At 40.5% G+C, this 27941-nt stretch overlaps 1 protein-coding gene across 1 annotated transcript in view; it reads left to right on the top strand.

The window, feature by feature from the left end:
• The first annotated feature begins 9366 nt into the window (after positions 1–9366).
• Positions 9367–27941, top strand: part of ARHGEF9 (Cdc42 guanine nucleotide exchange factor 9) — a 350651-nt gene continuing 332076 nt past the window's right edge. Inside the window, exon 1 of the mRNA XM_037821282.1 lies at positions 9367–9410. Coding sequence (XP_037677210.1) covers positions 9396–9410 — 15 coding nt within the window. The 5' untranslated portion in view covers positions 9367–9395. The remainder of the gene's footprint in view (positions 9411–27941) is intronic.

Here is a 27941-nt window from a genome sequence, read left to right as displayed (position 1 = left end):
TATCCATCAGATGGCACTGATGTGTTATTTTGAAATGCTGGCAGTGAGGGGCTGGGATGGAGCTGGCTGCTGTCACCCTGTAGCAACCCTTAAGTGGACTCTTCATTTGGGGCTGAAAGAGCCTCCTCTCCACCCTGTCTCCCTAAAGGTCACTGTCATTTTCACTCCCCCAAGAAGCTTATCCTCCTCCCTCAAGCCTATTCTGGTCTGCCTCAGTTTTTATCTGTTTGGCTATTCACTCCTATTATTCTCTTTCCATTTATTTTCTCTGAGGAAACTTGACTCTGCCCCCTTCTCATGCTACCTCTGTCATCTCTGACCATATATCACCTCCTTTCTCATTACTTTGATTTTTCTCTCCTCTGCTCAGGTTAAGGGTTCCTGTTCAAGCTCACGGTGTCAATTCTTACCTCTATGCAGAAGATGACCAAATTCATTATTCCAGAAATGTTCCCTCAAGTGCTTACGTGGGGCCATTCAAGTACAATACAGTAACTACCTTCACAAGGAACTTGCAGTATAGTGAAGGGTGGGGGTATAAAAAAACCCCACACAGTATGAGATGAGAGCTGGGAGAGAGGTATGAGTAAAGAACTAAGGGTGGCCCTAAGAGCATTGACTAGGAGGATCAGAGTTGGAAGTGTACTTTGAAGGAGGAATAGGATTTGAACAAGTGCAGGGGAGGGAGATGAAATGTGATAGGTAACAGGGTCATTGGGTCCTTGTTTGAGAGTGGAAGGTCAACAGAGGGAGTGGGAGGAGGTGAGCCTGGGAGAAAAGGCAGACTTTCAAATTTGGGTAACAGCACTGACACTGGATCCAGACTGCTTGGATTCAATCCTAACTCTCTCACTTATTAGCTGCAAGATTTTGGGCATTTTCCTGTGCCTTTCCATGTCTCAGTTTCCTCATTTCTAAAATAGGAAAAACACCACAATTTCCTAACCATAGTTCCCAAAATCCAAAAAGCTCTGAAAACCATAAGTTGAGCCACCATATTAGTCAGGGGTCTCCAGAGTAACACAGCCTCAGGATATATGTAATATTTATTATAGCAATTAACTCTTGTGACTATGGGGATTGGCAAGTCCAAATTCCATAGGGCAGGCTGCAAGTTGGGAACTCTAATGAAGGTTTTGGTGAATTCTCCAGGAGAAGATGGTTGGCTGAAGAAGAGAGAGAAATTTTTCTTTCTGACATCTGAAACCATCTGTTCTACCTTTGAGGCCTTCAATTGCTTGGATAAGACTTCTCTCATTGTGGGAGGCAATCTCCTTTGTTGACTGTAGATGCAATCAGCCATAGTTGCAATCAACTGACTAATGATTTTAATCCACAAAATATCCTCAAGGTAACTATTAGACTAGTGCTTGCTTGAACAAACAACTGCACACCATAACCTAGTTAAGTTGACACAAGAACTTAACCATCACAACCCGTAAATTCATTTGGCATTGATATCTGAACAGACATAAGACTATTTAGAGTCCTTATCCCATTTAATGTGAATATTTATACATACTGCTACAGAAATATGGATGTGTTTGATGATGGAGTACTGCCCCAGATCTTGCTGGGAGTGTTTATAATATTTGACATTTTCACCTTCCAAAAACCTGAAAAATTTTGAATTCTAAAACACATCTGGCTTCCAGGGTTTCTGTTAAGGGATTGTGGATCAGCATCACCTACTTTATAGGGTTGTTGTGATGATTTTGAGTTAATATTTGTAAAGGATTTGGAACAGTGTTTGGCTCCTAGAAAAATATGAGTATATGTTAATTCTTGTTATTATTATAATTTGGTCAGATTATAATGGGCCTTGATTACCAATTTAGGGGATTTAGACTTTATAAATAGGCAATGGGAAACTATGGAAGATTTTTTTAACCTTTAATTGTAGTAACATATATACAACTTAAAATTTCCCATTTTAATCACTTTCAAGTGTACAATCTAGTGGTATTAATTACTTTCACAATATTGTGCCACCATCACCAACATCCATTATCCCAACTTTTTCATGGCCTCAAACAGAAACGAAACTCATTAAGCAAGAACTCTGCTTTCCCCTCCCCCCTAGCCCCTGTTAATCTGTAATTTACTATGTCTATGAAATTTGCTTATTCTAGGTATTTCATGTAAGCGAGATAACACAATATTTGTCTTTTTCTGTCTGGCTTATTTCACTTAACATATCTTCAAAGTTATTCCATGTTGGAGTATGTACGAGAATTTCATTCCTTTTTATGGTGGAAAAATATTCCATTTTATGTGCATAGCACATTTTGTTTATCCAATCATCTATTGATGGGCACTTGGTTTGCTTCCACTTTTTGGCTATTGTGAATAATGCATCTATGAGAGAATAAATATTTGTTCAAGTGTCTGCCTTCAATACTTTTGGATATATACGAAGAACTGAGATTGCCAGGTCATATGCTACAACCATCTGTTGAAGATTTTTCTAGAAGGAAGTGATATTACCCTATCTTTGTTTTATAAAAGAAACCCTGATGGTAGTGTGAATGCTGCTTGATGGGAGCAGAATGTTGGACTGAGACGTGAGATAGGCAGAACAGTTGGAAGCCTTTTGTAATAATGGTAATAGCTTATGTGAGAGATGAAGTTTTTTATAGTAAATTGTGGACAATATGATATTTCACCTCTAAATGCTTCAGAATGTGTCTCTTAAAAAAAGACATTATCTTAGTCATAGAACCATTAATCATATCTTTAAAAATTAACAATTCATTAATATCTAAAATCAGTCCATTTTCCAATGTCCCCAGTTTTTCACAAAATGTTTCTGATAACTGGTTTATTCAAATTAGGATTCAATCAAACACCACAAGTTGCATTTAGTTGTTAGATCTCTTAAGTCTTTCTTAATTTAAAATAGCCCCCATCCTCAACACACATACACCATTTTTCTTTTTATTGTTGAAGATAACAGACCATTTGTTCTGTATAATGTTTGCCTTCTGATCTTAATTTAGTTTACTTTTTTAAAAAGATAGAAGTACGTTTACATGGTTCAAAATTCAAAAGGTACAAAAGAAGTACATTGAAAAACCTCCCTTCCATGCAGTACTCTGTCGCACAGTTCCCCTTCCCTGAAGCAGTGTTTCCAGTCATTGATCTCATTTTGAATTCCTGGGGCTCACACTGTCCTCAATGTCCGCTGATATCACTGGTAAAACTCAAGAAGGTCATCGCACCTGACAGAAATGGAAAAATAAGCTCAAGAAGATTTTAGTTAGGCTTACACAGAGAGCAAATCCTGATTACTAAGAGACTCTTGGAAATATTTAGTTAAGTGAAAAGACCAAAGTTCAGGGTATTATGTAGAATATTCTGTTTGTGTAAAAAAAGGTGGGAAGTAAATGCATGTATTTGTGCTTGTTTGTATATGCATTTTAAAAACCCTCTGGAAAACTACTCGAGAAATTAATAACAGTGGTTAACAATGTAAGGAGTGAGAGGTAGACTTTTTTACTGAGTATCTTTTACTGGTTTTAATTTTTAAACTATGTTAATTTCCTTTCAAAAATATATTAATTAACTAAATAAAGAAACAAAATAACAGATATTTGGGGGTTTCCAGCTTGCAACATAGATATTTGTCCCCATTTTTCTACTCATCCATCCATACACTAGATGAAGGGAGTGTGATCCACAAGGTTTTCACAATCACACCGTCACCCCTTGTAATATACATTATTATACAATTGTCTTCAGGAGTCCAGACTGCTAGGCTGGAGTTTGATAGTTTCAGGTATTTACTTCTAGCTATTCCAATACATTAAAACCTAAGAGGTTTTATCTATATAGTGCATAAGAATGTCCACCAGAGTGACCCCTCGACTCCATTTGAAATCTCTCAGACACTGAAACTATTTTGTCTCATTTTGCACCCCCTTTTGGTCAAGAAGATATTCTCAATCCCACAATGCCGGGTCCAGATTCTTCCCCAGGAGTCATATCCTGTGCTGCCAGGGAGCTTTACACCCTCGGGAGTCGGGTCCCACATAGCAGGGAGGGCAGTGATTTCACCTGCTGAGGTGGCTCAGTTAGAGAGAGAGAGAGGGCCACATCTGAGCAACAAAGAGGTACTCAGGGGTCTTCCTCTTCTTTTTTTGCAGAAGAAATGGAAATATTCTCCTATAGATTGTGGTGGTGAAAGCATGTGATTATACCAGGAGCTATTGATTATTCATTTAGGATGGATTGTATGGTGTGTGAATAAAACTGCTTAAAAATAAACAGAAGATACAAGTGCTGGAGAAGATGTGGAGAGAGAGATACAACTATTCACTGTTGGTAGGGAAGTAGAACAGTGCAGCCCCTCTGGAGGGCAGCGTGGTGTTTCCACAGGAGGCTGAGTATAGAGTTGCCATATGATCCTGCAACTCTGTTATTTGGTATATACTTGGAAGAACGGAAAGCAGAGATATGAATAGGCGTTTGCACACTGTTGTTTTATTTTTCAATGAATGGAGGTGGCCTAAGGGTACATCAGCGGTTGAACAAAAAGGCAAACTGTGATGTATACATACAATGGAATATTAAATGGCTGCAAGAAGGAATGAATTTGTGAGGCATGCAACTAGGTGGATGAACCTTGAGCACATTATGTTGTGTGAAATAAGCCAGAAATGAAAGGACAAATATTGTAAGGTCTCACTAATATAAACTAACCATAATGAGCAAATGCTGAGAATTGAATTCAAAAGCATATAATATCAGGGGATAGAATGTGACCAAAGATTGGGCAATGGATGATGCAGGAGTACAGAATGTTCAATAAGGCTTACTGTAAAGGTTCCTACATTGTAAGCTCTTATACCAGTCACATCTATTCCTGAGTTTTAACTGTTATTTAAGAGATGTTTATTAAGTACAAAAATTATATTCTCTGTAGCATACTTTCTAATTTAACTTGTAGGGTCAGTTTATTTAAACAACATAATTACCTGGAACCAAGAATAGGGAATGAGATGTTGTTATTCTGTGCAGGTTAATGTGATACCCTGATGCACCTCAGAGTACTTTGGACAGAAAATTAAAAAAGTATTTGCAATATCCTCTTGAGGGACTGGGGAAAAGTGAGAAAATATTAAACTTCTTCACCTGGGGAATTCCTGATATTCCCACAAACATTAGGGAATCCCAATATAATAACTCAAGTCCTTGATCTTGGGGCTTGCCCTTATGAAACTTATTCTTGCAAAGGAGAAGCTAAGCCTACTTATAATTAAGCCTAAGTGTCACCCCCAGAGAACCCCTTTTGTTGTTCAGATGTGGCCTCTTTCTCTCAGCCAACTCTACAAATAAACACACTACCCTCTTTGTTACATGGGAGATGACTCCCAGGGATGTAATTCTCCCTGGCAATGTGGGACATGACTCCCAGGAATGAGCCTGGCCCTGGCATTGTGAGATTGAGAATGCCTTTTTGACCAAAAGAGGGAAAAGAAATGAAACAAAATTAAGTTTCAGTGGCTAAGAGATTTCAAAGAGAGTCAAGAGGTCATTCTGGGGGTTATTCTTATGCATTATATAGATATTCTTTTTTAGTTTCTAGTGTATTAGAATAGTTAACCAGAAATACCTGAATCTGTTGAACTGTAATCCAGTAGAATTGATTCTTGATCATGATTATATAACTATATAGCTTTTATCGTGTGACCGTGTGACTGTGAAAACCTTGTGACTGACACTCCCTTTACCCAGTATACAGGCAGATGAGTAATAAAATAAAGGCAAATATATATATATATATATATATATATATATATATATATATATATCACTAATGGGGAAGGGGTATGGGATATTTTGTGTGTTCATTTTTATTTATTTATTTTGTAGTAGTGAAAATGTTTTAAAATTCATTGTGGCAATGAATGCACAACTATATGATGCTACTGTGAGCCACTGAATGTATACTTTGGGTGGATTATACAGTGTGTGAATATATATCAATAAAATTGCATTTAAAAAAGCAAATGTCACAGAAGGGACTGTTCCTCAAATCTGTCATTAGCTAGCACTTTAGTGAGAATTAGCAGAATACAAGTTATTTTAGTTTCCTAGGCTGCTTAAAGCAGATACCATGAAATGGGTTGGCTTAAAGCAATGGGAATTTATTAGCTTACAGTTTGAGGCTGAGAAAATGTCCAAATCAAGCCATCATCAAGATGATGCTTTCTTCCTGAAGACTGGCTGCTGGTGATCCTTGACTCCTCTGCCACATGGCAAGGGATATGGCGGTGCCTGCTGGTCTCTCCAAAGCCATTTCAACATTTTTGGTATTTGCAAAAGCAGCACCCCACTCTCCTGGTACCAAAATTGTATTAGTCAAGGTTTTCTGGGAGGGAGGAACTGGAAGAATTCTTTGGATTTGCACAGGACTTTATATTTTGCAGAGTGCTTTCCCATATGTAAATTGATTTAGAAAACTAATTCCAACTATCATCATAATTATCATTATTCCATTAGATAGATGAGGAAAGTAAGGCATGATACATTAGAGAAAAAAAACATTGAACTTGCAGTAAAAAAGTCCTAGTTTAAAGGTTCTGGATCTTGTACTTTACCAGATATGTGACTTTTGACAAGTCATTTAACTACTTTGATTCTTGGTTTCCTTCATATGTCAAATGAAAATAATTAGTCTCCTTTGTTTCCTTATCAGGGAAGAAAGAAAATGCAGATATATTGGGTACCTACTACGTGTTTTTACTCCTGTTATCTCATTTGATTCCTCCAGAATCACCAGTACTCTATTGCTCTCATCACCACTATCCCCTTTTATTGTGCTTCTGCCTACAAATGATACTCATAATCATACTAGAAGCTGCTAGGCAGTGGTTTTTGTCCCCCTTTCACAGATGAAGAGACTGAATCTAGTCCAAAGATGCACAGAGTGAGTCAGTGTTAGATATGGGATCAGGACTCAGGCATCCTAACCCTGAGGCTAGAGCTGGATCTATACTGCCTCTCGCTCCATTCTGGAGGCTCTTAAGAATTATTGTGCCCAATTTCCCCAGACTCCTAGCTGCTACTCATTTCAAAGTTGGTGGCACAATGTCTAGGCTGTGAAGAAAACAAGAGTCAGGTTTTGTCTACTAAATTGTCAGCCACTCTGGCCTCTCCTCTTTGGGCCCCCTCCATGAACTCCTACATACTCCAGGTGGGTTCAGCATCACTTTTCTAGTGACCTCCTGGCAGGGTACAAGGGAGGGGTGGAGAGGGGACTTCCTGAGTAAGCAAGGCTGCCACCCCTGCTGAGGGTTCTGCTATCTAGACCCTCCACACCACTCAGCAAAGAGGAAGAAAGTGCAAAATGGGTACCACATTAAGGTGTTTCTGGACATGCTAAATCTTGAAGTCGATGCTGCAGGAGTCCCAATTTGAACAGCTAGGTTTTAGATTGTCTTTAAAGACATTAGAAGACAAAGGGATTGTGGTCTTAATTCATGAAATTCCTTTTCCAAATGGTCCTTTAGCAAAGGACCATTGTTTTCCTTACCTTCTTCCAGCTCTGGAGGCCCCTGCTCTCTAAGCTGCAAGCTTCTTAGAGCTGTTCCCTCCCCAAGCTTCAGTTTCCAAAATACTCTGTCCTTTCATCCCTGAAGCCATAGCTCTGGTCCCAAGTACAGGCTGGAAAGCAATTTCAGGCTAATTAATATCCACGTATGTTTTCAGTCTCACAAAAAAAACAAGAAGGACCCCTCCCCCCACCATAGTGCTGAAATTGGTAAACTGTCCGGTATTGAGACCAGTGAGGTGGAGATAATCAGGAAAGAGGATTCAAGGGCAAAGATCTCAAAAATCTTACCTCAGAGGTTGACTACATACTCTAGGTAACCCCCTCTTCTATCCAGAATCAAAATAATGCTCCAGTTCCTTCCACTGCTGGGCCTCACCATCTGTTCATGAGGGATAATCTGTCAGGGGGCTTTCAATTCTAACAGTTTATGGGTTTATGAGACAAAGTAAATAAATGAGGATTGGGGGGAGTGGTTGTAAAGAGCAACTTTGAGACTATTTTAGGATTCATAAAAATTCAATTCAGTCTTTTATACCTTTTGCAGATCTATTTTCAGTACTACTCAGTGACCTTGGCTGTTCACAAGGATGAACTGAGTTTGGGAATTGCTTGCCACCCTTGGAAGTTGGGTTAGGTGACTGGGCAGAACTACCCTGAGTCATCCAAATTGTTAACTGCTCCCCGCATCCGACCCTCTTAGGGATGAGTGATGCAGTTGGAAGATGCCTGTACTGTCTCCATAGTGACTTAAGAGTGTTGAGGAGGAGCTGGAAGTATATAGGTACCCAGAAGCTATTTTCATCTTTTCTAGAAAGGCAGCATGGAAGGTCTATAGTCCAACCAACCTACCATTTACTAGTTGTGTGACCTTGGGCAACTAATTTCTCCTTTCTCATTCCTGGTTTCCTTACCTGTAAAATGGTCTACTATCTACCTGTGAAGTGATTGTGAAGGCCAAATGAGACAGCATGCATAAATATGTTCAGCAAGTATCTGATATGTTCTAGATGTGCCACAGTTGTTAGTTTCTTTCCCCTTTTTACTCTTGAGGGGCTGGATTTTGGAAAAGAAAGGATTTCAGATGAAAGTAGCTGACTATGTTAATGTGGAAGGGGAAAACTTAGTTTTAGCTAAGTTCGAGATGTGCTCTGGTAAGAGAGGGTCTCTCTCCCTCCCCCCCCCCTCTCTCTTTCATACACACACACACACACACACACACACACACACACACACACTTTTAGGGGTATTACGTGCTTTACACGCATTTTTCCCATTTCCTCATCCTAGCAAGGTAGATATTATCACTATTCCTTTTGTTCATATAAGGTAACTGAGGCTCCGAGGGATGAAGTCATTTGACCAGGTCTTACATTTAACAAACGTCAGAGTTTATAGGAGATGCAGAATCCTCATCTCCCACATTCCATTACAAATCAAATATACAAAAATTCCCTAGAAAGGACATACAAGTAGATGCTATTTTGTTTCAATTGACTTATTTTCGTTTGCTCCACTGCCTGATGTCTTTTTGGCTCTTGGTAGATGAGTCTTTGCTTGCATTTAGGGATGATATATATTAACCCTGCCTGGAATTGTAGGTCAGACCAGATGATATTTCAAACTAGAAGCTCTGCTGTTTAAGCCAAATGTTTGTTGGTCCACTTCCCACCCCCATAGAGTAACTCATCCTGGTTGGTTTTCTTTACAGGTCATCTTTCCCCCAGATGAACCATCTCCAAGGACCCCACCCCTCAAAAGCCTCCTGGAAAAATGCTACTCTCTATCCATCTCACAGAGCATCCCCATGGAGCTGGACCAAGTGGGCTGGAGAAGACACATGATGCTTGCACAGGTATACCATTTATGCACTGTTTTCTACGTAGGCCTTGCCAAGCAGACCTCATGCATAGACAACTGTGTTGACATGGAGTCCTTCTCCTGAGTCCTCCAGTACTGCTCCTCATTGGTATATGAAAATCCACTACTAACAATGCATTGGTATTGACTTTGCCCTTTCCGTGCTCTTCTTTTAAAATGCAAATATTCCTGCTTGTGGAGCCCTTTAACTCAAAACACCAAAATATCCCATTCTTACCAAGGCCTTTTTTTTCCCTAGACCCTCTGTACCTAGTACCTTCCAGGCCTCATATGGTTCCAATTTCTCCTTTCAACCCTCTTCACCATGCTCTTAGATGCACCCTCCTAGACTCAAAGGAACCATCTTAGCCTCACCTTTCTTGCATCTTGCTTAGACCTACTCCCTGTGGGCCCCAGGTCCTTCCCCTCCTTCACTGGCCATTGACCACAGAAATCCTCTCAAGGCTCAGGGTTGTTTCATTTAACCCATTCTAAGCCCAGAGGCCTCCCCTCTCCCACACCTCAGCTACCTCCCAAAGCCCCAGAATGCACCCTTCTACTCTCAACTCACTGGTCCTGCTTGCCAGACTCTTGTCACTCATAAATAAAGCTCCATATTCTGCCCAAGCTGGAGGAAATCCATTCCCTCCTATCCTTGGGCCTAGCATCACATCCCAACAGCCTCCAGGCCCCACACTCCTTACCTTTTTATGGCAGCACAATTTACCTGAGTGCCGAGGACACATTCATTCCTTTCCAAAGTTTTCTAAAGTCCATAAAATCTCTGGAAACTCTGATCCCACTTCTCCATGCCCCAAATGTCCCTCATTCTTGACCTGTTCCTTCTCCTTTTCTTTTTTCCCCTTATTTTCCTTATCCAGCACGTGGGGTGCATGTGGTATGCTTTGACTTGGAACTTATTTCTAACCCTACTGTTCCTTCCCAGCATTCCAGGAAGGTAAGAGTCAAAGAAACCAGTGGCTTGGGTCTTCTGTAGCATCATCAGAAATTTGCAAGAGCCAATGGGGGGTAGTAAAAGGAAAATGTAAAGAATTCTGTAGACAGGGATATAATCCTTCACTGTCAGAACTACGAGGTCTTAGAGGTTGTTTTAGTTTCCCAGCTGCTAAAACAAATACCATACAATGGAGTTTGCTTAGCAACAGGAATTTATTGGCTCACAGTTTCAAAGTCTAGAAGGTTTGCTTCTTCCCAGAGTCAGTATAATCTGGCTTCTGGCTGGCCTGCAATCTTTGGGCTTCCTTAGCTTTTCCATCACATAGCAATGCACATGGTGGTGTCTTCCTTCTCTTCTGGCTTCTGTTGACTTCCAGTTTCAGGCTGCTCCCTGTGGCATCTTCCCTGTCCAATTTCCTTTTCTTGTAAATACTTCCATAATCCTGGTTAAATCCCAACCTGATTCAGTTGGACTGTGTCTTCACTGAACTAACATCTTGAAGAGATCTCATTTACAGACCCACCAGAACGTGGACCAAGACCAAGAACAAATCCAAACTGGGGTAGACAATTCAATCCACCACAGAGGTCATGCAGCCCTCTCTTTTCACAAATGGGGAAACTGGCTGAGACAGGGCAAGGGACCTGACCAAGGCCACACAGCCAGTTCATAACAGAGTCATGACCGAGGACTTTAACCTCCTGATTTTCCACCATGCCAGAGTGTGATTTTACTGCAGTCTTAGACTAAAGCTTTAAATGCTGAGATACCCAGGCTTTGGTTTCATCCAAGCTCATCTAGAGTGGGGTTACCAGCACCCCCAAGGAGTCTGTAGGTGGGCAGTTACAGACCAATCCACCATGGCAGCAGCTTGCCTTGTTTTCTAAGTCCCATGCCTGGGATAAGGCATTCTCCCATAATCTCCTAGGAGGTCAGACCAAGGTTTCTAGTGTCAGGGAATTTTGTCACAGCTATTCCTCTGCTCCCTTTCTCCCTCTTAGGAAGGAGACCCATTCCCCAGAAATTCTGAGGCTTTTGAGCAGCTGCTACCCACTGCACTTGAAAGTGCATTAGAGATGCCTCCTCACCAGCTTCTTGATTGTCGGGAGCAAATGTCAGTTCCTCAGGGTAGGGCCCGGTAGAGACAAGGTTAATAATCCTTACCCTGGGGACTGCTCTGGGCTTATTTATAGGCTCTGGGTGGCAAAACATACCCCCGAAATTGGCACAAGTCCTGCCATCACCTCAGCAGCCACTATCACCTCTGGGATATAAGTGGCTCCCACATCAGCTCTGTTTCTCAAGGTCCCAATCAGACACACAGCTAAAAATATCCCTGGAAGACCGGTGACATCAGGACCTTATTTGGGAAGCCAGTTGTCATCCAGCTTCTCTTACATCCCTTACCTTGCTGGTGATGAGATCCAAGGACCACATTCAGATCATGGTTAGTACCTGATTTATCACCACCTTGCTCAGGGCCTGAAAGACTTCTGTTTATGCTCTGCTGCTCAATCTCTGTCCTTCCATCTTCCTCCACATACACCTCTTCCAATTCCTCCTAGCTTCTAATCTGGAGGTTCTGGGGCAGATCAGTATAGTGGAAAGAATATCAACTTTGGAGTTGGACAGACCCAGGTTCAAATTTCCACTTTTTTTTCCCATGGACAAGTTGCATAACCTTTCTAGATTTCAGTCTCCCCATCTGAGGAATGGGAAACTAGATCATATCTTCCTCAAGGATCATTGTGAGGATTGAATGAAATAGAATCTTTGGATGTCCCTATCACGGTTTCTGGTACACAGGAGTGCCCAGTGATGGCAGGTGCCTTCTTTCTTCTCCTCTTTACTGCCCACGAATTCCATATGCCCAAGGACTTCTCCCCACCCCCACACATGCACACCTCTGTGGGGTCTAACCTGAATCTTTCCTAGGACACAAGCTGCTTCTCTTCATTATTCACTCACTCACTCAGTCATTCACTCAACAAACATTTATTGAGCAAAATTGGAAAGTCAATCTATAATGTTGGAATAATAATTAGGACAACAGAAAAGTTGTAATGTTCAAAAGGGTTACCAGATATAAAAGTACTTTACCAGCTTTGAGGTACTATACAGCTAAAAGGAATGATAATAATGGCAATAACAATAAACAATTCACAGGTAGGAGTTGTATCTTATACCTTCCCTACCATTACATAGTTGATAGTCCATAATTATCTGTTAATGCCAATATGAGAATTCAAGATTTACTGTTCCAAATGAAGGGGCAGTTCTTGTACTTGAAAGGCCCAGAATCCCAGAAGCATCCCCACATACAGGCCACCCCACATATTGGCTGAACTCTGCTCAAACCACTTGAGACTTGGCTAACTCAGAAGCCTGTTTTGGCAATGACATTCAGATAATTTCCCATTAAGGCCCTGTCACTCTCAGTAAGGGTGGCTTTGGGTTGATCTGGAGAGTTGTAGGTTATAGCTAGAAGAAACTAACACCACTCGATGGAATGGCCCTGGGGACAGTTGGAGGCAATCTTAATCAAGACCCTGGCTTCTGAACAGGTAAGAAGAAACTGATGTATTTTGACCCATTATCTGAGGACTTCCATGATAATGGTACCATTTAATCACATTTGATAACTGAGCCAGATGTTAGGAGACCCGAGTTTTATCACTGGGCTTCTGTGTGTGCTTGTGTGTGCTTAGTTCCAATTGTTCTTCTGTGAGCCTCGTTATCTTCATCTTGGAAATAGAGGCAGTTCTGTGTTTGGCTGTTGCAATAATACAGATTGCACTTACTAATTGGGTCTATTTAGATATGTCCTTGGTTTCTCCTACTCCCTGGTTTTTGGGCACTTCCATTGTCTATTTCCTCTTAGCAGATGGATATAGAAAGGGATGAAAATTCAGAGCTGTTTATATTGTTCTGGATAAGTGTTGGGAGGGGAAAGAAGTTGGAGCCATTGGTGGAAATAAGGTTTGGTAATATCTGTGTATTTTAACTAATCGGGTTGTCTATATCACCTAAGATGTCATGTACTAGAGAATTGTCCAGACCTGGAATTCTTACTAAGTAATTTCAGACACGAAGCTGAGGTTCTTCTTTTCCCACAGTATTCCCTGAGCAATGTAAGATGGTCCAGGGCACTTCAGATTCTGGCTTTGGATTTCTTCTTGAATAATTTCAGCTCCTTTCCTTCCCATCACTGGCATCACATGAACATACCCTCCCATCCCATCCCCCACTTAACCTAATCCTGGTGGTTCTGAAAGGTGGACCAAGGTGACCAGTAGCCAGGCCCCTCCTAAAGGAACTGGGGTCTGGACTCATCTTAAAGCATATTCTCTCACTACAGGTGACTTGGATCAGGGCTCCAAGACACTAGACACCCACAAGAACAGTAGTGGATACTGGAAGTCCCAGGAACCAGGAAACAAGTTAGTTAATAAAGTAAGACTTCTTTCTTAGTTCCTTTGAAGCTTGTCAGGCCCCCAGCACCACTTATGTCTTCTAAGGTTCCCTCTCCCTAGATATATTACCAAGGATTGGCACTTCCAACATGTGGAATGGAAGCAATGTTTAAAATGAGTTTCTGAGCTATTTTATGGCTACATAAAAGATGGGAGCATTAACATTTTTTCCTTGAGATTAATTTCTCCATGAGATAAATCAAGGACATTTTATGGTTCCCATGCAGCCTGAAGCTGCTGTTGTCTTTGGCTGCCTTTCCCATGGCAGATGGGGGAGCTGTGAAATTTTGAACCCTGAGTTCTTTGGTTTGCTTTTATTATATGCTTTGGGTACATGATCTCTTTGAGTTGCGTGCTAACTGGTGATGTACTTATGGGCCATTCCCTAGGAGAATTTGTTTCATAGATGCAGATAAAAGCTGATGCTTAAGAGTTCAGTGTCAGCTGTTTTTTTTTAACTCCATGTCTTCACATCCATGTCTGTCGGGCCCTTATGTGAACCTTCTTAGTGTAGCGTTTTTGACTTTACCTCTGCATATGTGTATGTCTGTCACATACGCCTGTATATTCATCTCTGGCCATCTACATGTCTATTAAAGTATGTATTTGGAGTGTGGGGGAGGGTCCCTGAGCATAACTACCAGTCTGTATGTGTGTTTGGTTTCTTTTTTTTACTTAAATCTGCTTGCATATACCTGTGTTTGTCTTTATCTTTCTGTCTGGTGGTGTTTTTGGAGGTTTTGTCATCTGGTGCCTTTTTGAATGTGTTTCAGTCTATGAGTTTGTCCATTTGTATCTTTTTTTATTGAGAGTGTTAACAGATGTCTGCCTACCAATGTGTATGTGTGTCGGCATGAGACAGTCTATCTGAGAGCAAGTGTGTTTGGACATATAAGGCTTCAGCTCTGTGGCTAAATCATGGTGAGCAATGACAGATGAGAAAGCAACTTCTAGAGAACTAGTTTAGTAGCTTTAGCTTTCACTACCATCCCTCCTATTTGAATATTCCCACTCAAAAAATAGGGTTCAAGTCACAGCAGTTGAAGCTTGTTTCATAACAACCAACCCTTAGAGATTCTTGGCCAGGGAGATGTACCATGAAGTTGAGTTGTTCTAGCTTGAGAACTGCAAAGTGAGGCCCACAGGAAAAAGTAGGATGGCTCTTGGCTTGCCCTCATTTGCTGTTTCCTGCTCAGTTGTCCTCTTGCCAGCCTTCCCCTATTTGGTTTCTTTGCTCTGAACACAGACTGATCCATTCCTCCTGCAACAAAGGGCACCAACAGGCAAATCTGAGCACCTGTTTTCATTTCAGCTTGGTCTCCATCTTGGACCTCTTTTTACTCAGAATGCAAATGATCAGCACCCTCCTAATCAGAAGTCTGTCTATGTACAAAGACAATAATTAATCATTTGTGTTAAGGCCCTTTCCATGGGAAATCTAGCCATTGTAAGGCCCCAGGAGGTGAAATTCAGAGAGGTGACTCCAGTGGGATAAAGTGCCACGTGGCTAGGAGAGAACACCTCTCCCTGTCCCCTGGGAGCACTCAGTTCAAGCCAGTTTCCTATTAACAGTGCCAGGAGTCAAAGTGAGCTACTCCTTATGTATGTGCGTACCTTAGAGCTAAAGTGCATTTTTACATGTATAATGCCATTTAATTCTTGAACTACCCTCTGAAGACTGTGTTATTTCCATTTCTCAGCTGAGAAACTGAGGTTTTAAGGAAAGGACTTTCCAAAGGTCAAAAAGCAAGTTGATATCAGAGTCAGGGTGGATCTTCTTGTGGCTCAAAGTCCAGTGGCCTGATACCTATCCCATACTACCACACAAGGAAAATGGCAGGATGTATGCAGTAAGTCTCAAAGCATATAGATCTAGTCACATTCTCCCTCTGCCACACCAACCATCTGCTGCAGCCATCTCTAGGGCCCCAGGTGGGTTGACCTTGGCCTTGTTGGGCTGGGCCTCCACTGATGGTCTCAACCAGGAAAACCTGCTATAATAGTGGCCCTACCCCACAAAGTCAGGAACCAGCACAACCAGTCCCCCAGAACCGTGGGGGAAGAATACAGTTGTTTTTGGATCTCCTTCAGAGGTTTCTTTTCCCTTCTGGAACCCTCATGTGTTGCATGTTAAAAAGCCAGCCAAACTTTCTCTTGAAATTTAAAATTAGCCAGCTTCCTCTTCTTCCCAGGGCTAGACTGAGAAAAACATTTTCCAAATGAAATTATTAATCAGTTGATGGGGATAAATTGCTTTATAGGATTGGGGCAAGCATTGGGATTCAGAATCCAGTCTGTTTCACTCAACTCTGGGTTGTAGGCGAAGTCTTTTCTGGATCTGGTTAAATTTGGCTGTACAGAGCAAGGATCCTGATCATCATAATAAAAATAAAAATGCTGAACATCCATTATGGAGCCTCATACCCTGGGAAGGCAAGGGAGTATTGTTATCCCTATTTAATGGAGGTAGAGGATGAGTCTTAAAGAAGTTAAACAATTTGTTTAAGATCACATTGTCAACTATTGGCAGAACCAGGATTGGAACCTGAGTGTTTTGACTGTCAGGTCTGTGTTATTTTCTCTGTATCCACCTGGATTACTTACATGGCCTTGGATTTCAGAGTTCCTTTCTTCCTGAGAATCCAGACCTTTCTTTTGTCAGCTTTACTGATGTATAATTTACATATAATAAAATTCATCTGGTTGATGTTTATAATTTTTTGAGTTTTGACAAATGTGTATATTTGTGTGACCACCAGCACAATTGTGATATAGAACATTTTCATCACTCCCAAAAGTTCCATTGTGTTCATTTGTAGTCGTCTCCTCTCCCTACTCCTCTGGACCCTGGCAACCACTGATCTGCTCTCTATCTCTATAATTTTGTCAGAATTTTTAAGTTGGCAATAATTGATTTGACTTCAAAAAGTTGTGATGACAGTAATAACCCTGTTCTGAATTTTGCAACCCTACAGGGAAATAAATGTTTTCTCTAAGTCATCCAATAAGTCTGTTTGCTTATTCATTCATTTACTTATTAATTCAGAAAACGTGGACTCTGTGCCAGGAACTGTTCTGGGTGCTGGGATATAGAATTGGAAAAGACAGTCTATGCTTTCAAAGAGCTCACAGACCAATCAGGAGAGACCCATAAGCCACTGAGGAATCAGAGCAACGTGATAAATCCTAAAAAAAAGGAGGCTTAAATGCTGAACTACAGGATAGGTGCTTAATTCTGTTTGGAGAAGTCAAGGAAAGCTTTCCAGAAGAGGAATTCTTTAAAAATGACTAAGAGTTCTGAAACAAGGTGGCAAAAGTGGGAGAGGTAATGTTGGAGACGTCCTTCCAGGCCAAGAGAGGGCCAAGGTGTGGATACAAGAATCAGCACATTGGGCTTGAGGAACTGCACATCTAATGGATGAGATGGTGGACATCCTGGCAAAAGCTCAAAAAAGCCCCAAAGGTCTGGGGTCCTAGTTGGCTTCATAACAACCCTGAATCAAGTTGGAAAGTTTCAGGGAGTGCCAGAGTGATAATTATCTTCTGAAGCCCTGAACTCTTGGAGCTTTCAGGAGTGTCTGGAGTTGGAGAAAAGTTAAGGTTTGAGGGAAGCTTCTCATTCCTTGCTCAGAGAGCAGAGAGATATGTTCCCAGGGACCTGGGGGAGCTTGCACCATTTGCATTTTCCCAGGAGGGGCAGAAGCAGTAGAAGCTGCTCTTCTCAACCCTGCCCATGGCTAGATATTATGGGGAAATCGGATGGTGGGGTACTGAGATATAGGAGTGACATATTTGTCAGAAAACTCTTAGGCAGTCAGAATTACTGTAGCTCACTACAGGCTTTAGAAATAGATGAACCTTACTTCCCCTGGGGCCAAAGTCTTTCCTGAAGGAGATGCTTTCCTAAGCCAACCACTTGCCATATAGCTTAGAAAATGGATTCTGGAGTCAGACAGTGGTTTAGACCTCTGACCTAGCTGGGGTAGGGACCAAAAAACCCTTCAGATTCTAAGCCCTAGAAATTCCTGGATGGGGAATTGGGAGCTCTAGACTCTAGTTCTGACTCTGGGTAACTTGGGGGACCTTCCCTTCCCTCCCATATCTGGGCTTCAGGTACCTCCTCTGAAATGTAAGAGGGTTGAACCAGTTGCTCTCAGGGATCCTTTCCAGACTTTATACCTAAGGCACATTTTAGTGGCCAAGGGAATCCCCATAGCTGTCGTCATAGAGCCAGGCCCCCACCACGTTCTGGGTTGCTTAGGAAATGGGTGCTTCAGGCCAATAATGAGAGCAGCATGGGGCACAGCAAGTGAGAAAGGATATTTTTTTTCTTTCTTCCCCACTGGGTCCCAGGAATGGGACTATGATAAGGTGAGTAAGGCACTTGCCTTGGGTGCAAAATATAAGGAGGTGCCAAAAAACTCAGTAATTAGGATAAATACAATTTTAATGCAATATTCTAAAAAATCAAAATGAATGCAAAAACTCCACAATTTACAAAATGTCGAAATTTTAAATAAAGGCAGAATTAGTATTACTGATATTTCCTTTTGCCTTGAGTGCCAATGTGGCTTGGCACAGCCTTGTGCAGCACCCTTCCATTTCTCCCCAGTAGACAAACATGCTTCATTTAGGGATCTAAGATGTAGGGTGAACTGGGTTTCTGTATTATGGCAGCTGAGTTTGTAGCTTGTTCTCGAAGAAAAATGACTGATGTATAATAAGAAGGATAGCACAGCATGATGGTTAAGAGAATAGCCGCTAAAGCCAGACAGCCTGAATATGAAGGTTGAGTCTGTTACTTAATACCTGTGTGACCATGGACAAGTTATTTAACCTTTCTGTGTCTCAGCTTCCTCTTCTATAAAATAGGGATAATAATAGCACTTACTTCATAGGAGTGTTCTGAGGGTTAAATTAATTAGTATATGTGAATATTTAAGCAAAGACACTGGCACATGGTATGTGCTTTGTAAAAATTTGTTCTTGTTATATTTAGGCAGAATTTAGTTTAGAATTTCTTGATGAATATTTTGGTGACACCTCAATAGGTGACTGAGGCATGCTGTTGGGTCATCCTTCCTGCTGTTCTATAAAAGCTTCTGAAAGGACACTTGGGTATAGTTTTACTTGAGGCAAAAAGATGAAGTACCTGATTTTTGAAAGTTGTTTCCATTTATTATGATGCCTGTGACAGAGTAGTTTTAATTTTTGGGTTGAGAGCAACTATTTTGTATTGGTCTATCTAAACTATCCAGCAAGTGCCTTACTAAACTGTTTCCTACACTGTGGCCAGCAGGGCCACTCTAGGCAGCATAGTCAATAGTAGTATTCCTTGAGGTTCTAGAAAAACCTCATGCTCCACTTCCTCCTGAGAGAGGCTATAGAGGCGTATGAAGGCGTGTCCAGATGTAGAACTTCGTGAAGGCAAAGACTGTGTCCAGAATTCATTGATTGATAAATTAATGAATTATTTTTTATCTGTTTGATAAACATTAAGTGAGTGCCTACTTTGTTGCAGGTCCTGTGCTGACCCCTATGGATACAAGTAGGAGCCAGACCTAGTCCCTGTTTTCAAGGGGCTCCCACTCTACTAGGGGGAAAGAATGTAGGTGCCACCAACTCTAAATCAATACCCTCTTCCCAGTTAGCAGAAATTAGAGATCCTATGTGTGTGCTATGAACCCCAGAAGAGGAGTTACATCCAGTTGGTTGGGGAGGGGACAGAGAGGGATCATGGGAAATTTCATGGAGAAGATATTATGTTTGAGCTGGGCCTTGAAGGGGTCTCTGGAGGCCAAGTGCTGTCTTAAGCCAGAGAGGCTTTGGAGGAACTTTACAGGGCAGACAGAAGGGCATGCATTGATTGAGCACCTACTGTGTTCCCTGGACTAACCAAGGTACTTAAATGCCATGTTTAGTTAAATTGTGAAGTCTTATTCATGCAACCCAGTGTCTTGCACTCTATCTTCCTTCCATCGACTACAATCTGCTTTGAAGAAAATCTCAGCATTGATCCTTCTTTCTCCAATATGGTAGGCATAGTAATGGCTCCCTGCAAAGATGCCCACATTCTAATCCCCAGAACCTGTGAATATGTTACCCTTACATGGCAAAATGGACTTTGCAGATGTGATTAAGTCAAGGATCTTGAGATGGGAAGATTATTCTGGGTTAACCAGGTGGGTCCAATGTAATCACAAGCGTATTTAAAAGGGAAAGAGGGAGGCAGGAGGGTCAGAGAAGGAGCTATGACAATGGAAGCAGGAGTGTCAGAGTCAGAGAGAGAGAGAGATTGGAAGATGCTATGTTGTTTGGCTTTGAAGATGGAGGAAAGGACCATGAGACAAGGAATATAGGCAGCTTCTTGAAGCTAGAAAAGGTAAGGTAGCATATTCTCCCTTAGAGCCTCCAGAAGGAATGCAGCTCTGCATTCCAGAAGGAAGAACACCTTGATTTTAGCTCAGTTAGACACATTTTGGTCTTTTTGCCTCCAGAACTGTAAGGTAATAAATTTGAGTTGTTTCCAGCACTAAGTTTGTGGTAATTTGTTACAGTAATAATAGGAAACTAATACACCCACCCCAGCATTTCCCTTTTGGCCAAAACCTTCCTTGGAGTTTTAAGGTCTGAGGTTTGGTTATCAGGTTCTGGCCAGCAGGAAACGAGAGAGGCTATTTCAGAACCCTGGCACAGACAAGCCATTATTATATATGTGAGGCATCTCAGCTGTCATGCATGACTGTGTCTAACAGGTGTGTCCAGATTGTCATATCTATTGCTCTGTCTTATCATGAGGATATTATCACAGTCCCTGGTGCAGTCCCCTCCCTCCTCCTTCTGCCCAAGAGGCCCAATTGCAGTAGCTTGTGTGGCTCAGGTGCATCAGGATATGAGGAGAAATCCCATTTAGCACCTTGCTATCCCACCTGTGTCTGCAATGACCCATTCCTAATTCTTGGATTCCCCTAGCCCTGCCTCTCACTCCCAATAGTCTTTTCCTTGCCTTGAGTGCCTCTCATGACTATTCAGTCTCTTCCTCATCCACTGCTACTTGACCCATGACATCACTTACATTTTCCTAATTTTTTTTAATTGTGGTTTAAAACTTTCAATTACAATTGTCAATTTTCAATCTATAGTTATAGATTATAAATAATTGTAGATTCACATTCAGTTGTAAGAAATACTACAGTGAGATCCCATACAACCATTACCCAGTTTCCCCAATGGTAACAATTTTAAAAAACCTGTACTATGATATTGCTGCCAAGATATTGACATGGATACAATTCATCAGTCTTATCCACATTTCACCAGTTGTACTAATATTCATTTGTGTGCATGTATGTATTTAGTTCCATGAATTTTATCATGTGTAGGTTTTTGTGTCCACCACTACAGTCAAGATGTTGTATCATTCCATCATCACAAGGATTCCTCTTTTTATTTAAAAAAATGCAATTTTATTCAGATATACTCACACACCATATAATCCATCCAAAATGTACAATCAATGGCTCACAGTGTCATCATATAGTTGTGTATTCATCACCACAATCAATTTTAGATCATTTTCATTACTCCAAAATAAAGGAGAAAATAAAAATAAAAATAAAAAAGAACACCCAAAACAACCCATACCCCTTATCCCCCCCATTATATATATTATATATATAAAATATATAATATATGTCTTTATTTTATTACTCATCTGCCCATACACTGAATCCAGGGAATGTGAGTTACAAGGTTTTCACAATCACATGGTCATAGATAAACGCTACATGGTTATACAGTCATCATCAAGAATCAAGGCTACTGCATTACAGTTCAACAGTTTCAGGTATTTCCTTCTAGTTATTCTAATACAAACCAAAAAGGAATATCTATATAATGCATAAGAATAACCTCCAGAATGACCTCTCAACTCTATTTGAAATCTCTGAGGCACTGAAACTATTTGTTACATTTCTTTTCCCCTTTTGGCAGGAAGGCATTCTCAATTCCGCAATGCCAGGGCCAGACTCATCCTTGGGAGTCATGTCCCACATTGCCAAGGAGACTTACACCACTGGGAGTCATGTCCCACATACGGGGGTGGGTAGTGAGTTAATTTGAAGAGTTGGCTTAAAGACACAGGCCACATCTGAGCAACTAAAGAGGCTTTCTGGGGTTGACTCAGGCATAATTATAACTAGGCTTAGCTTTGCCATTGGAGAAATAAGTTTCATAAGGTCATGCCTCTAGATTAAGGGCTTGGCTTATTAAATTGGGAGACTTATTGCTTAAGAGAATAGCAGAAATTCCCCAGGTGGGGAAGGTTAATAGATCCACACTTTTCCCCAGTCCCTCAAGGAGACTTTGCAAATATATTTTTTTTTTCTGTCCAAAATATTCTAGGATATATTGGGGTATTACATTAGCCTGTACAGAATAACAAGATCTCATTTCCTATTCTAGGTTCCATGTAATTATGTTGTTTAAATAAACTGATCAGACATGTTAAATTAGATAGTGTGCTATAGAAAATATAAATTTTGTACCAAATAAACCTCTTTTCCTTTGGTATTCACACAGAAGTTGGAATTTTAAAATACAGTCAGTATCATCCTTTATCCTGTATTCTAATTTAACTTTGTGCTAACCAAGTCTGTTTCATTCATATCTCTAATTGAAGTCTGATCTCTTTTTCAGCTTCTTTTATAGTTGCTGTGTGGAGTAATGCTGACTTACAGAGCTGTAGAACTCTAACTCTGAGTCTCAGGTGTCACAGATACCCGAGCTTCCAGGGAAATACCAGGTTACATGCAAAGCACTCAGCATCTCAGAATTTAGGAACAACATTTAAAAATCAGGAATTGATGTGACTGCTGTAAGAGCTTACAATCCAGGAACCATTACAATAAGGCTTTTTAAACATTCTGTACTCCTTAATCATGGATTGCCCAATCTCTGGCCCCGTTCTATCCCCAGATAACTTATGCCCTCAAATTCAGTTCTCAGTATTTGCTCATTATATTTAGTTTATATTAGTGAAGCCTTACAATATTTGTCCCTTCATTTCTGGCTTATTTCACACAATATAAAATTCTCAAGATTCATTCACCTAGTTGCATGCTTCCCGACTTCAGTCCTTCTTGCAGCCACTCAGTATTCCATTGTATGTATACACCACAGTTTGTCCCTCAGTTCATCCACTGAGGTACTCTTAGGCCACTCCATCCATTGCAAATCATGAATAATGCCACCTGATTTCAGTTCTTCCAAGTATACACTACATAATGGGGTTGCAGGATTGTATGTTAACCCTACGTCCAGCCTCCTGTGGAACCACCACACTGTCCTCCAGAGGGGATGCACTGTTCTACTTCCCTACCAACAGTGAATGGCTATATTTCTCTCACCACATCTTCTCCAGCACTTATATCTTTCCCTTTTTTTAAAATTTTTATTGGGATTGTTCAGATACCATACAATTATCCAAAGATCCAAAGTGTACAATCAGTTGCCCCTGGTACCCTCATACAGCTGTGCATCCATCACCGCACTTAATTTTTGTTCAATTTTTAGAACCTTTTCATTACTTCAGACAAGAAATAAAGTGAAAAACGAAAAAAGAAAAAAAAAAGAAAAGGAAACTCGAATCCTCCCATATCCCTAACCAACCCCCTCAACTGTTGACTCGTAGTGTTGGTATAGTACATTTGTTACTGTTTATGAAAGAATGTTGAAATACTACTAACTGTAGTATATAGTTTGCAATAGGTATATATTTCTTCCCTATATGCCCCTCTATTATTAACTTCTAGTTGTATTGTCATACATTTGTTCTGGTTCATGGAAGAGTTTTCTAATATTTGTACAGTTAATCATGGACATTGCCCACCATAGGATTCAGTTTTATACATTCCCATCTTTTGACCTCCAACTTTCCTTCTGGTGACATATATGACTCTGAGCTTCCCCTTTCCACCTCATTCACATGCCATTCAGCACTGTTAGTTATTCTCACATCTTGCTACTGACACCTCTGTTCATTTCCAAACATTTAAGTTCATCCTAGTTGAACATTCTGCTCATACTAAGCAACCACTCCCCATTCTTAAGCCTCGTCCTATATCTTGGTACCTTATATTTCATGTCTATGAGTTTACATATTATATTTAGTTCTTATCAGTGAGACCCTGCAATATTTGTCCTTATGTGTCTGGCTTATTTTACTCAGTATATTGCCCTTGACATTTTGTCATCAACCCATTTTTTTTTAATATGGTTTTGTTCACACACCATACATTCCATCCCAAGTAAATAATCAATGGTTCTCTGTATGGTCACATATTTATGTGTTCACCACCTTCACCACTATCTATATAAGGTCATCTACATTTCTTCCACAAGGCAGGAGGGAGAGTCAAAGAAGGTAGAGAGGCAAAAGAAAGAGGAAAAAAATGACAGCTAGGAAGCAGCAAAAGGAAAAGTAACCTTAAATCAAAGTAGAGTAAAGAGACAACACCACCAATGTCAAGTGTCTAACATGCCTCCCCTATCACCCCCTCTTTTCTGCATTTACCTTGGTATATTGCCTTTGTTACATTAAAGGAAGCTTAATACAATGATTCTGTTACTTACAGTCTCTAGTTTACGTTGATTGCATCCCTCCCCCAATGCCTCCCCATTTTTAACACCTTGCAAGGTTGACATTTGCTTGTTCTCCCTCATAAAAGAACATATTTGTACATTTTATCACAATTGTTGAACACTCTAGATTTCACCAAGTTACACAGTCCCATTCTTTATCTTTCCTCCTTTCTTCTGGTGTCTCACATGCTCACAAACTTCCTCTCTCAACCGTATTCATAGTTATCTTTGTTCAGTGTTCTTACATTGCTGTGCTACCATATCCCAAAATTGTGTTCCAAACCATGCACTCCTGTCTTCTCCTATCACTCTGTAGTGCTCCCTTTAGTATTTCCTGTAGGGTGGGTGTCTAGTTCACAAAGTCTCTCATTGTCTGTTTGTCAGAAAATATTTTGAGCTCCCCCTCATATTTGAAAGACAGTTTTGCTGGATATAGGATTCAGTATCTTAAATATATCACACCACTTCCTTCTTGCCTCCATGGTTTCTGCTGAGAGATCCACACATAGTCTTATTAAGTTTCTTTTGTATGTGATGGATTGTTTTTCTCTTGCTGCTTTCAGGATTCTCTGTTTGTCTTTGACATTTGATAATCTGATTTTTAAGTGTCTTGGCGTAGGCCTATTCAGATCTATTCTGTTTGGAGTACGCTGTACTTCTTGGATCTGTAATTTTATGTCTTTCATAAGAGATGGGAAATTTTCATTGATTATTTCCTCTATTATTGCCTCTGCCCCCTTTCCCTTCTCTTCTCCTTCTGGGTCACCAATGATATGTACATTCTTGTACTTTGTTTCATCTTTCAGTTCTCAGAGACATTGCTCATATTTTTTCATTCTTTTCTCCATCTGCTCCTTTGCGTGTAGGCTTTCAGGTGTTTTGTTCTCTAGTTCTTGAGTATTTTCTTCTGCCTCTTGAGATCTGCTGTTGTATGTTTCCATTGTGTCTTTTGTCTCTTGTGTTGTGCCTTTCATTTCCATAGATTCTACTAGTTGTTTTTTTGAACTTTCGATTTCTGCCTTATGTATGCTCAGTGTTTTCTTTACAGCCTCTATCTCTTTTGCAAAATATTCTCTAAACTTTTTGAATTGTTTTAGCATTAGTTGTTTAAATTCCTGTATCTCAGTTGAAGTGTACATTTGTTCCGTTGACTGGGCCATAGCTTTGTTTTTCTTAGTGTAGGTTGCAGTTTTCTGTTGTCTAGGCATCTGACCTCCTAGGCCACCCCAATCAGGTTTTCCCAGATGAGAACAGGTTCAGGTCACAGAAGGAGGAAATATTCAGTATCTGGTTTCCCTGATGGTTTTTTTAGAGGATTGATACACCTGTGGTTTTCTGCCCGGCGGGTGCACCTGTCAGCCTGTCACTGCTTGTTTAAGAGGGTGTGGCCTGTGGCTCTCCTCCCCCAGGCTTTGGGGTCTGGTTTCGGAAAGGCGGGCAGTAGAGCTGGGCCCCTCCCTTTCCTCTTGGGAAGCTATGCCCCTTCCAGAGAGGTCATCTGCATATCAATAAGTTCTTTGTTTCTCTGACTCTACTAATCAAAGTGTTTTGATTTTAAAATGGCTGAGGCTGTCTTTACTGCAAAGCACTGTGGGCTGAAAATTGCTGAGGTTTTCTCCACAGAGAGAGAAAGGGACAGAAAAGCTCCCAGGTTCACCCGTTAGCCAGAGATAGCACCCGATCCTTTGGGCTCCCAGTCTTGAAACAGATATGTCCCCTGACTCTCCCAAGGTCAGTTGTCACCAAAAGCCTCTGTCTGCTTGTTGAGGATTTGCTGTCTGTATTGAGCAGTTAACACTAAAACCCCAGTTGGAGCTGGGCTGAGAGAGTGCTGCTTTCTAGCACCGCGAGGCTTCCATGAGGGAGGGGCTCTCAGCTCTCGGCTTTCAGCATGGGTCCACAGTTTTACTTACAGATTTTATGCTGTGATCTCGGGCATTCCTCCCAATTCAGGTTGGTGGATGATGAGTGGACAGTCACGTTTTTCTCCCCGCAGTTATTCCAGGTTATTTACTAGTTTTTTGGTCATTTATGAATTGTTCCGGGGGGGGGGGACTAACAGTCTTCCACTCCTCTCTATGCCGCCATCTTCTCAACCATTCCATTTATTTTTTAAACAGTTTTATTCATGCTATACAATCCATCCTAAGTGAACTATCAATGACTCCCAGTATAATCACAGAGTTATGCATTCACCACCACAATCTACATGAGAACAATTCCTTTTCTTCTGCAAGAAAATAAGAAGAGGAAAAAATAGAAAAATAAAGAATAATAAAAAATAAAAAGGAGAGACAACCACATCAGCAACATGCCAGTGCCATGCTGTTTTGGCCACTATAGCTTTGTAATATGCTTTAAAGTTAGGGAGTGTGAGACCTTGCACTTCATTTTTCTTTCTCAAGACATTTGTAGCTATTCAGGGCACCCTGCCCTTCCAAATAAATTTGATTATTGGTTTTTCTATTTCCACAAAGTAAGTTGGGATTTCAATTGGTATTGCATTGAATCTATGAATCAATTTGGGTATAATTGACATCTTAAATATATTTAGTTTTCCAATCCATGAACAAGGTATGTCCTTCCATTTATTTAGGTCTTCCTGATTTATTTTAGCAATGTTTTGTAGTTTTCTGTGTGTAAGTCTTTTATATCCTTGGTTAAGTATTTGCTTCTTTTGGTTGCTATTGTAAATGGAAATATTTTTCTTGATTTACAAGGCTCCCTCTTGTTGCCCTTTTGTGACAGCATCTACCTACCTCCTATCACCATCCTCAACCCTTGGCAAACATCTGCTCTCCATTTCTAATGTTTTGTCATTTCAAGAATGTTATATAAATGGAATCATACATTATGTAACCTTTTGGAATTGGCTTTTTCACTCAGCATAGTTATCATGAGATCCATCCTAGTTTTTGCATGTATCAATAGTTTGTTACTTTTTATTGCTTAGTAGTATTCCATCAAATGGATGAACCATACCCTCACCTGTTGCTCTGGGTTGTTCCCAGTTTTTGACTATTACAAATAAAGCTGCTATATACATTCATACACAGGTTTTTGAGTGAATACAAGTTTTTAATTTTCTGGGGTAAATGCTCAAGTAGTATTTTTGCTGCGTATGATAATCACATGTTTAATTTTGAAGAAACTGCCAAATTGTTTTTCCAGGTTGGTAGTACCATTTACTTTCCCACCAGCCATGTATGAGTGATCCAGTTTCAGTGTCTCAGAGATCCTGTTTCTCAGCATCCTCTCCAAAATTTGGTGTTGTCATAAATTTTTATTTCAGTTATTCTGGTATGTGGTTTTATTTCAATTTCCATAATGCCTAATGATGTTGAATATCTTTTCATGTGCTTATTTGCTTTTTCAGTGAAATGTCTGTTCATGTCTTTCCCCCATTTTCTAATGGGTTTGTATTTTTTACTGTTGAATTTTTTAAAAAAATAAT

The sequence above is a fragment of the Choloepus didactylus genome, chromosome X (genome assembly GCF_015220235.1).
Source record: "Choloepus didactylus isolate mChoDid1 chromosome X, mChoDid1.pri, whole genome shotgun sequence".
Lineage (NCBI taxonomy): Eukaryota > Metazoa > Chordata > Mammalia > Pilosa > Megalonychidae > Choloepus > Choloepus didactylus.
This window is presented reverse-complemented; position numbering and strand designations above follow the sequence as displayed.